The sequence below is a fragment of the Oncorhynchus keta genome, chromosome 14 (assembly GCF_023373465.1).
Source record: "Oncorhynchus keta strain PuntledgeMale-10-30-2019 chromosome 14, Oket_V2, whole genome shotgun sequence".
NCBI classification, from domain to species: Eukaryota; Metazoa; Chordata; class Actinopteri; order Salmoniformes; family Salmonidae; genus Oncorhynchus; species Oncorhynchus keta.
The window spans coordinates 3,073,884-3,086,383 of record NC_068434.1 but is presented as its reverse complement, the minus strand read 5'-3'; the positions used below and the strand labels follow the sequence as shown (position 1 = coordinate 3,086,383).

General features: G+C 50.9%; 1 protein-coding gene across 1 annotated transcript in view; it reads right to left on the bottom strand.

Annotated features, from left to right (window-relative positions):
• Window positions 1-12,500, bottom strand: part of pdzd2 (PDZ domain containing 2) — a 209,590-nt gene that overhangs the window by 39,411 nt on the left and 157,679 nt on the right. The window contains 2 exon segments of the mRNA XM_052462660.1: window positions 8,468-8,696; window positions 12,498-12,500. The exon segment at window positions 12,498-12,500 is cut by the window's right edge and continues 186 nt beyond it. Coding sequence (XP_052318620.1) covers window positions 8,468-8,696; window positions 12,498-12,500 — 232 coding nt within the window.

Sequence of the window (12,500 nt, the reverse complement as noted above, 5' to 3'; positions counted from 1 at the left end):
CCTCATAAATGACCTCTGCTGTGTTCCAAGACTAACAGGTTTGTACCCTGGCAGGACAGTCTGTTACGATCACAGGTGTTAAACTGGCTCGTGAAATGTTTCCAATGGAAATCAAATCAAATCTAATCAAAATACAGTCTAATGGCGGTCGTTGCCAGTGTGCATTACGTGTTCTGGTGGCAATGCTAACACCTTAAAATACCACCAATCAAAAACAACATATACTACAAAGACCAAATGTATATGGACACCTGCTCGTCGAACATCCCATTCCAGAATCATGGGCTTTAATATGGAGTTGGTCCCCCTTTGCTGCTATAACAGTCTCCACTCTTCTGGGAAGGCTTTCCACTAGATGTTGGAACATTGCTGCTATAACAGCCTCCACTCTTCTGCTAAGTCATTAATATGGAGTTGGTCCCCCTTTGCTGCTATAACAGCCTCCACTCTTCTGCTAAGTCATTAATATGGAGTTGGACCCCCTTTGCTGCTATAACAGCCTCCACTCTTCTGCTAAGTCATTAATATGGAGTTGGACCCCCTTTGCTGCTATAACAGCCTCCACTCTTCTGCTAAGTCATTAATATGGAGTTGGACCCCCTTTGCTGCTATAACAGCCTCCACTCTTCTGCTAAGTCATTAATATGGAGTTGGTCCCCCTTTGCTGCTATAACAGCCTCCACTCTTCTGCTAAGTCATTAATATGGAGTTGGTCCCCCTTTGCTGCTATAACAGCCTCCACACATAGTGTTTTATTCTACCTTTATTTAACTAGGCAAGTCAGTTAAGAGCTGACAAGGTACAAATCTGTCGTTCTCAACAGGCAGTTAACCCACTGTTCCTAGACCAGTTAACCCATTGTTCCTAGACCAGTTAACCCATTGTTCCTAGACCAGTTAACCCACTGTTCCTAGACCAGTTAACCCACTAGACCAGTTAACCCACTAGACCAGTTAACCTACTAGACCAGTTAACCCACTGTTCCTAGACCAGTTAACCCATTGTTCCTAGACCAGTTAACCCACTGTTCCTAGACCAGTTAACCCACTAGACCAGTTAACCCACTAGACCAGTTAACCCACTAGACCAGTTAACCCCACTGTTCCTAGACCAGTTAACCCACTAGACCAGTTAACCCACTGTTCCTAGACCAGTTAACCCCACTGTTCCTAGACCAGTTAACCCACTGTTCCTAGACCAGTTAACCCACTGTTCCTAGACCAGTTAACCCACTGTTCCCAGGCCGTCATTGAAAATAAGAGTTTGTTCTTAACTGACTTGCCTAGTTAAATAAAGGTAAAATAATAATAATAATAAATAAAAAAGAACACATTCTTATAGGCTACACGAGGCTACACTAGGCGACACTAGGCGACACTAGGCGACACTAGGCTACACTAGGCTACACTAGGCGACACTAGGCGACACTAGGCTACACTAGGCGACACTAGGCTACACTAGGCTACACTAGGCTACACTAGGCGACACTAGGCTACACTAGGCGACACTAGGCTACACTAGGCGACACTAGGCTACACTAGGCTACACTAGGCTACACTAGGCGACACTAGGCGACACTAGGCTACACTAGGCTACACTAGGCGACACTAGGCGACACTAGGCTACACTAGGCTACACTAGGCGACACTAGGCTACACTAGGCTACACTAGGCTACACTAGGCGACACTAGGCTACACTAGGCTACACTAGGCTACACTAGGCGACACTAGGCTACACTAGGCGACACTAGGCTACACTAGGCTACACTAGGCTACACTAGGCGACACTAGGCTACACTAGGCGACACTAGGCTACACTAGGCGACACTAGGCGACACTAGGCTACACTAGGCTACACTAGGCGACACTAGGCTACACTAGGCTACACTAGGCTACACTAGGCGACACTAGGCTACACTAGGCGACACTAGGCTACACTAGGCTACACTAGGCGACACTAGGCGACACTAGGCGACACTAGGCTACACTAGGCGACACTAGGCGACACTAGGCTACACTAGGCGACACTAGGCTACACTAGGCTACACTAGGCTACACTAGGCGACACTAGGCTACACTAGGCGACACTAGGCTACACTAGGCTACACTAGGCTACACTAGGCGACACTAGGCTACACTAGGCTACATTAGGCGACACTAGGCTACACTAGGCTACACTAGGTAACACTAGGCTACACTAGGCTACACTAGGCGACACTAGGCTACACTAGGCTACACTAGGCTACACTAGGCGACACTAGGCTACACTAGGCGACACTAGGCGACACTAGGCTACACTAGGCTACACTAGGCTACACTAGGCTACACTAGGCGACACTAGGCTACACTAGGCGACACTAGGCGACACTAGGCTACATTAGGCGACACTAGGCGACACTAGGTGACACTAGGCTACACTAGGCTACACTAGGCTACATTAGGCGACACTAGGCGACACTAGGCGACACTAGGCTACACTAGGCGACACTAGGCTACACTAGGTGACACTAGGCTACACTAGGCTACACTAGGCGACACTAGGCGACACTAGGCTACACTAGGCTACACTAGGCGACACTAGGCGACACTAGGCTACACTAGGCGACACTAGGCTACACTAGGCTACACTAGGCTACACTAGGCGACACTAGGCTACACTAGGCGACACTAGGCTACACTAGGCTACACTAGGCTACACTAGGCGACACTAGGCTACACTAGGCTACATTAGGCGACACTAGGCTACACTAGGCTACACTAGGTAACACTAGGCTACACTAGGCTACACTAGGCGACACTAGGCTACACTAGGCTACACTAGGCTACACTAGGCGACACTAGGCTACACTAGGCGACACTAGGCTACACTAGGCTACACTAGGCTACACTAGGCTACACTAGGCGACACTAGGCTACACTAGGCGACACTAGGCGACACTAGGCTACATTAGGCGACACTAGGCGACACTAGGTGACACTAGGCTACACTAGGCTACACTAGGCTACATTAGGCGACACTAGGCGACACTAGGCGACACTAGGCTACACTAGGCGACACTAGGCTACACTAGGTGACACTAGGCTACACTAGGCTACACTAGGCGACACTAGGTGACACTAGGCTACACTAGGCTACACTAGGCGACACTAGGCGACACTAGGCTACACTAGGCGACACTAGGCTACACTAGGCTACACTAGGCTACACTAGGCTACACTAGGCTACACTAGGCGACACTAGGCTACACTAGGCTACACTAGGCGACACTAGGCTACACTAGGCGACACTAGGCTACACTAGGCGACACTAGGCGACACTAGGCTACACTAGGCGACACTAGGCTACACTAGGCTACACTAGGCTACACTAGGCGACACTAGGCTACACTAGGCGACACTAGGCTACACTAGGCTACACTAGGCTACACTAGGCGACACTAGGCTACACTAGGCTACACTAGGCGACACTAGGCTACACTGGGCTACACTAGGCTACACTAGGCGACACTAGGCTACACTAGGCTACACTAGGCTACACTAGGCGACACTAGGCTACACTAGGCGACACTAGGCTACACTAGGCGACACTAGGCTACACTAGGCTACACTAGGCTACACTAGGCGACACTAGGCTACACTAGGCGACACTAGGCGACACTAGGCTACATTAGGCGACACTAGGCGACACTAGGCGACACTAGGCTACACTAGGCTACACTAGGCTACATTAGGCGACACTAGGCGACACTAGGCGACACTAGGCTACACTAGGCGACACTAGGCTACACTAGGTGACACTAGGCTACACTAGGCTACACTAGGCGACACTAGGCGACACTAGGCTACACTAGGCTACACTAGGCGACACTAGGCGACACTAGGCTACACTAGGCGACACTAGGCGACACTAGGCTACACTAGGCGACACTAGGCTACACTAGGCTACACTAGGCGACACTAGGCTACACTGGGCTACACTAGGCGACACTAGGCGACACTAGGCGACACTAGGCTACACTAGGCTACACTAGGCTACACTAGGCGACACTAGGCTACACTAGGCTACACTAGGCGACACTAGGCTACACTGGGCTACACTAGGCGACACTAGGCGACACTAGGCTACACTAGGCTACACTGGGCTACACTGGGCTACACTAGGCTACACTAGGCGACACTAGGCGACACTAGGCTACACTAGGCGACACTAGGCTACACTAGGCTACACTAGGCTACACTAGGCGACACTAGGATACACTAGGATACACTGGGCTACACTAGGCTACACTAGGCTACACTAGGCGACACTAGGATACACTGGGCTACACTAGGCTACACTAGGATACACTGGGCTACACTAGGCTACACTAGGCTACACTAGGCGACACTAGGATACACTGGGCTACACTAGGCTACACTAGGCGACACTAGGCTACACTAGGCTACACTAGGCGACACTAGGCTACACTGGGCTACACTAGGCTTACACTAGGCTTACACTAGGCGACACTAGGCTACACTAGGCTACACTAGGCTACACGAGGCTACACTAGGCTACACTGGGCTACACTAGGCTACACTAGGCTACACTGGGCTACACTAGGCGACACTAGGCTACACTAGGCTACACTAGGCTACACTAGGCTTACACTAGGCTTACACTAGGCGACACTAGGCTACACTAGGCTACACGAGGCTACACTAGGCTACACTAGGCTACACGAGGCTACACTAGGCTACACTGGGCTTACACTAGGCTTACACTAGGCGACACTAGGCTACACTAGGCGACACTAGGCTACACTGGGCTACACTAGGCTACACTGGGCTACACTAGGCGACACTAGGCTACACTAGGCTACACTAGGCTACACTAGGCGACACTAGGCTACACTGGGCTACACTAGGCGACACTAGGCTACACTGGGCTACACTTGGCGACACTAGGCTACACTAGGCTACACTAGGCGACACTAGGCGACACTAGGCTACACTAGGCGACACTAGGCTACACTAGGCTACACTGGGCTACACTGGGCTACACTAGGCGACACTAGGTTACACTAGGCTACACTAGGCGACACTAGGCTACACTAGGCGACACTAGGCTACACTAGGCTACACTAGGCGACACTGGGATACACTGGGCTACACTAGGCTACACTGGGCTACACTAGGCTACACTAGGATACACTGGGCTACACTAGGATACACTGGGCTACACTGGGCTACACTAGGCTACACTAGGCTACACTAGGCGACACTAGGATACACTGGGCTACACTAGGCTACACTAGGCGACACTAGGCTACACTAGGCTACACTAGGCGACACTAGGCTACACTGGGCTACACTAGGCTTACACTAGGCTTACACTAGGCGACACTAGGCTACACTAGGCTACACTAGGCTACACGAGGCTACACTAGGCTACACTGGGCTACACTAGGCTACACTAGGCTACACTGGGCTACACTAGGCGACACTAGGCTGCACTAGGCTACACTAGGCTACACTAGGCTTACACTAGGCTTACACTAGGCGACACTAGGCTACACTAGGCTACACGAGGCTACACTAGGCTACACTAGGCTACACGAGGCTACACTAGGCTACACTGGGCTTACACTAGGCTTACACTAGGCGACACTAGGCTACACTAGGCGACACTAGGCTACACTGGGCTACACTAGGCTACACTGGGCTACACTAGGCGACACTAGGCTACACTAGGCTACACTAGGCTACACTAGGCGACACTAGGCTACACTGGGCTACACTAGGCGACACTAGGCTACACTGGGCTACACTAGGCGACACTAGGCTACACTAGGCTACACTAGGCGACACTAGGCGACACTAGGCTACACTAGGCAACACTAGGCTACACTAGGCTACACTAGGCTACATTGGGCTACACTAGGCGACACTAGGCTACACTAGGCTACACTAGGCGACACTGGGCTACACTAGGCTTACACTAGGATACACTAGGATACACTAGGCTACACTAGGCTACACTAGGCGACACTGGGCTACACTAGGCTTACACTAGGATACACTAGGCTACACTAGGCTACACTAGGCGACACTGGGCTACACTAGGCTTACACTAGGATACACTAGGATACACTGGGATACACTGGGCTACACTAGGCTTACACTAGGATACACTAGGATACACTAGGCTACACTAGGCGACACTGGGCTACACTAGGCTTACACTAGGATACACTAGGATACACTAGGATACACTGGGCTACACTAGGCTTACACTAGGCTACACTAGGCGACACTAGGCTACACTGGGCTACACTAGGCTACACTGGGCTACACTAGGCTACACTAGGCTACACTGGGCTACACTAGGCTACACTGGGCTACACTGGGCTACACTAGGCGACACTAGGATACACTGGGCTACACTAGGCTACGCTGGGCTACACTAGGATACACTGGGCTACACTAGGCTACACTGGGCTACACTAGGCTACACTAGGCTACACTAGGATACACTAGGATACACTGGGCTACACTAGGCTACACTAGGCGACACTAGGCTACACTGGGCTACACTAGGCTTACACTAGGATACACTAGGATACACTAGGCTACACTAGGCGACACTAGGCGACACTGGGCTACACTAGGCTTACACTAGGATACACTAGGATACACTAGGCTACACTAGGCTACACTAGGCTACACTAGGCGACACTAGGCGACACTGGGCTACACTAGGCTACACTAGGCTACACTAGGCGACACTAGGCTACACTAGGCTACACTAGGCTACACTAGGCTACACTAGGCGACACTAGGCGACACTAGGCTACACTAGGCGACACTAGGCTACACTAGGCGACACTAGGCTACACGAGGCTACACTAGGCGACACTAGGCTACACTGGGCTACACTTCCGCCCCTCTTCTGGGAAGGCTTTCCACTAGATGTTGGAACATTGCTGCAGGGGGACTTGCTTCCATTCAGCCACAACAGTATTAGTGAGGTCAGGCACTGATGTTGGGCGATAAGGCCTGGCTCGCAGTCGGCGTTCCAATTCATCCCAAAGGTGTTCGATGGGGTTGAGATCAGGGCACTGTGCAGGCCAGTCAAGTTCTTCCACACCGATATCGACAAACCATTTCTGTATGGACCTCGCTTTGTGCTCGAGGATATTGTCATGCTGAAACAGGAAAGGGCTTTCCCAAAATGTTACCAAAAAGTTAGAAAAACAGAAACTTCTAGAATGTCATTGTAGAGTTAAGATTTCCCTTCAATGGAACTAAGGGGTCCGAACCACGAAAAACAGTCCCAGACCATTATTCCTCCTCCACCAAACATTACAGTTGGCACTACGCATTCAGGCAGGTAGTGTTCTCCTGGCATTCGCCAAACCCAGATGAATCCGTCGGACTGCCAGAATCCGTCGGACTGCTCCAGAGTCCGGCCATGGAAACCAATTTCATGGTCATCTGAGGCTTGTATGCGGCTGCTGGTCCATGGAAACCAATTTCATGGTCATCTGAGGCTTGTATGCGGCTGCTGGTCCATGGAAACCAATTTCATGGTCATCTGAGGCTTGTATGTGGCTGCTGGTCCATGGAAACCAATTTCATGGTCATCTGAGGCTTGTATGCGGCTGCTGGTCCATGGAAACCAATTTCATGGTCATCTGAGGCTTGTATGCGGCTGCTGGTCCATGGAAACCCATTTCATGGTCATCTGAGGCTTGTATGCGGCTGCTGGTCCATGGAGACCTATATAATGGTCATCTGAGGCTTGTATGCGGCTGCTGGTCCATGGAGACCTATATAATGGTCATCTGAGGCTTGTATGCGGCTGCTGGTCCATGGAAACCCATTTCATGAAGCTCCTGACAAACAATTGTTGTGCTGACGTTGCTTCCAGAGGCAGTTTGGAACTCGGTAGTGAGTTTTGCAACCGAGGACACACGATTTTTACGGGCTTCAGCACTCGGTGGTCCCGTTCTGTGAGCTTGTGTGGCCTACCACTTCGCAGCTGTGCCGTTGTTGCTCCTAGACATTTCCACTTCACAATAACAGCACTTACAGTTGACCGGGGCAGAAATTTGACGAACTGACACGTTGAAAGTGACTGAGCTCTTCAGTAAGGGCCATTCTACTGCCAATTGTTTGTCTATGGAGATTGCATGGCTGTGTACTCTATGTTATACAACCGTCAGCAACGGGTGTGGCTGAAATAACCGAGTCCACTAATTTGAAGGGGTGTCCACATACTTTTGTATATATATATATATTTGTATATCTTGTAATTGTTGGGTGTGTTATTGCATTGAGAGAGTTGACGGGATGATTGTCTTGTGGTTAGTCCCTACGGTCTCAAACTAAAATGTCAACAAAAGCACATCTCACACCAGAGGGAAGTGAGGTCACAACAACTGAACTGAAACGGCACAGTTCAAAACCCCACTTTGTCAGTTACCTTTACTGAGTGTAACCTCCATAATGATGCGGTCCTTGGGGCCAGGTCTGGGCGGTCCCTTGCGGACTTCGGGGGTTTCGTCGAAAGTGGAGGGTATGGGGGTTCCCCCGCTGGCGTTGGAGTTAAGGGAGGAGGAGCGACTGAGGAGGGTGGGGGTAGGGCACGGAGTCAGGCTGGGGCTGCGGAGACGAGTCCTCACAGTCAGGGTTATCACGCCCTTCTTCAGCTGCTGCAGTGGACCGGAGACACAGAGATACAGTGTTAGGAACAACAATAACACACTGAGACACAGAGATACAGTGTTAGGAACAACAACAACAACAACAACAACAACAACAACAACAACAACACACTGAGACACGGTGTTAGGAACAACAACACAATGAGACACAGAGATACAGTGTTAGGAACAACAACAACAACAACAACAACAACAACAACAACAACAACAACACACTGAGACACGGTGTTAGGAACAACAACACACTGAGACACAGAGATACAGTGTTAGGAACAACAACAACAACAACACACTGAGACACAGAGATACAGTGTTAGGAACAACAACAACAACAACAACAACAACAACAACAACAACAACAACACACTGAGACACAGAGATACAGTGTTAGGAACAACAACAACAACAACAACAACAACAACAACACACTGAGACACAGAGATACAGTGTTAGGAACAACAACAACAACAACACACTGAGACACAGAGATACAGTGTTAGGAACAACAACAACAACAACAACAACAACAACAACAACAACAACAACACACTGAGACACAGAGATACAGTGTTAGGAACAACAACAACACACTGAGACACAGAGATACAGTGTTAGGAACAACAACAACAACAACAACAACAACAACAACAACAACAACAACAACAACACACTGAGACACAGAGATACAGTGTTAGGAACAACAACAACAACAAACACACTGAGACACAGAGATACAGTGTTAGGAACAACAACAACAACAACAACAACAACAACAACAACAACAACAACAACAACACACTGAGACACAGAGATACAGTGTTAGGAACAACAACAACACACTGAGACACAGAGATACAGTGTTAGGAACAACAACAACAACAACAACAACAACACACTGAGACACAGAGATACAGTGTTAGGAACAACAACAACACAACAACAACAACACACTGAGACACGGTGTCAGGTTTGACTCAATGATAGAAACACACTAAGATGTTAGAGAATAGATATTGCACTTTGATATCAAAGAGGATGGATGGAAGTCCCAACGTGACAAACTATTTTTTCCTAATCAATGACACTGATTGAACGGTGATTGATAGATTTTGGGGTAAACATTTCATACAGTTAAACATGTTTAATTTTCTGTTTCCTTTCCTGACAGCAGCAAGGTCGTCTTCTATATATAGCAGGAGTCTCCCTGCTGCTGGTATGTCATTCACATATCAGGAACAGTGGAGGCCCTAGTATCGAGCCCTGTGGTCCAGGAACAGTGGAGGCCCTAGTATTGAGCCCTGTGGTACAGGAACAGTGGAGGCCCTAGTATCGAGCCCTGTGGTACAGGAACAGTGGAGGCCCTAATCGAGCCCTGTGGTCCAGGAACAGTGGAGGCCCTAGTATCGAGCCCTGTGGTACAGGAACAGTGGAGGCCCTAGTATCGAGCCCTGTGGTACAGGAACAGTGGAGGCCCTAGTATTGAGCCCTGTGGTCCAGGAACAGTGGAGGCCCTAGTATTGAGCCCTGTGGTACAGGAACAGTGGAGGCCCTAGTATCGAGCCCTGTGGTCCAGGAACAGTGGAGGCCCTAGTGTTGAGCCCTGTGGTACAGGAACAGTGGAGGCCCTAGTATCGAGCCCTGTGGTACAGGAACAGTGGAGGCCCTAGTATTGAGCCCTGTGGTCCAGGAACAGTGGAGGCCCTAGTGTTGAGCCCTGTGGTACAGGAACAGTGGAGGCCCTAGTGTTGAGCCCTGTGGTACAGGAACAGTTGGAGGCCCTAGTATTGAGCCCTGTGGTCCAGGAACAGTGGAGGCCCTAGTGTTGAGCCCTGTGGTACAGGAACAGTGGAGGCCCTAGTGTTGAGCCCTGTGGTACAGGAACAGTGGAGGCCCTAGTATCGAGCCCTGTGGTACAGGAACAGTGGAGGCCCTAGTATCGAGCCCTGTGGTACAGGAACAGTGGAGGCCCTAGTATCGAGCCCTGTGGTACAGGAACAGTGGAGGCCCTAGTATCGAGCCCTGTGGTACAGGAACAGTGGAGGCCCAAGTATTGAGCCCTGTGGTACAGGAACAGTGGAGGCCCTAGTATCGAGCCCTGTGGTACAGGAACAGTGGAGGCCCTAGTATCGAGCCCTGTGGTCCAGGAACAGTGGAGGCCCTAAAGCCCTGTGGTAACAGTGGAGGCCCTTATCGAGCCCTGTGGTACAGGAACAGTGGAGGCCCTAGTATTGAGCCCTGTGGTCCAGGAACAGTGGAGGCCCTAGTATTGAGCCCTGTGGTACAGGAACAGTGGAGGCCCTAGTATCGAGCCCTGTGGTCCAGGAACAGTGGAGGCCCTAGTGTTGAGCCCTGTGGTACAGGAACAGTGGAGGCCCTAGTATCGAGCCCTGTGGTACAGGAACAGTGGAGGCCCTAGTATTGAGCCCTGTGGTCCAGGAACAGTGGAGGCCCTAGTGTTGAGCCCTGTGGTACAGGAACAGTGGAGGCCCTAGTGTTGAGCCCTGTGGTACAGGAACAGTGGAGGCCCTAGTATTGAGCCCTGTGGTCCAGGAACAGTGGAGGCCCTAGTGTTGAGCCCTGTGGTACAGGAACAGTGGAGGCCCTAGTGTCGAGCCCTGTGGTACAGGAACAGTGGAGGCCCTAGTATCGAGCCCTGTGGTACAGGAACAGTGGAGGCCCTAGTATCGAGCCCTGTGGTACAGGAACAGTGGAGGCCCTAGTGTTGAGCCCTGTGGTACAGGAACAGTGGAGGCCCTAGTATCGAGCCCTGTGGTACAGGAACAGTGGAGGCCCTAGTATTGAGCCCTGTGGTACAGGAACAGTGGAGGCCCTAGTATCGAGCCCTGTGGTACAGGAACAGTGGAGGCCCTAGTATTGAGCCCTGTGGTACAGGAACAGTGGAGGCCCTAGTATCGAGCCCTGTGGTACAGGAACAGTGGAGGCCCTAGTATCGAGCCCTGTGGTCCAGGAACAGTGGAGGCACTCGTATCGAGCCCTGTGGTACAGGAACAGTGGAGGCCCTAGTATCGAGCCCTGTGGTCCAGGAACAGTGGAGGCCCTAGTATTGAGCCCTGTGGTACAGGAACAGTGGAGGCCCTAGTATTGAGCCCTGTGGTCCAGGAACAGTGGAGGCCCTAGTATCGAGCCCTGTGGTACAGGAACAGTGGAGGCCCTAGTATTGAGCCCTGTGGTACAGGAACAGTGGAGGCCCTAGTATTGAGCCCTGTGGTACAGGAACAGTGGAGGCCCTAGTATCGAGCCCTGTGGTCCAGGAACAGTGGAGGCACTCGTATCGAGCCCTGTGGTACAGGTACAGTGGAGGCCCTAGTATCGAGCCCTGTGGTACAGGAACAGTGGAGGCCCTAGTATTGAGCCCTGTGGTACAGGTACAGTGGAGGCCCTAGTATCGAGCCCTGTGGTCCAGGAACAGTGGAGGCCCTAGTATTGAGCCCTGTGGTACAGGAACAGTGGAGGCCTTAGTATTGAGCCCTGTGGTCCAGGAACAGTGGAGGCCCTAGTATTGAGCCCTGTGGTACACCACATCATATCCCCTTAGAATCTGAAAGCATTCCAAATAGTCTTCTGCTTCCTGCTTACGTTGGAGGTCTGGATGGTCAAAACCTTAATCCTAACCCAGACTGTTACCTTGGAGGTCTGGATGGCCACAACCTTAATCCTAACCCAAACTGTTACCTTGGAGGTCTGGATGGTCAAAACCTTCATCCTAACCCAGACTGTTACCTTGAAGGTCTGGATGGTCAAAACCTTAATCCTAACCCAGACTGTTACCTT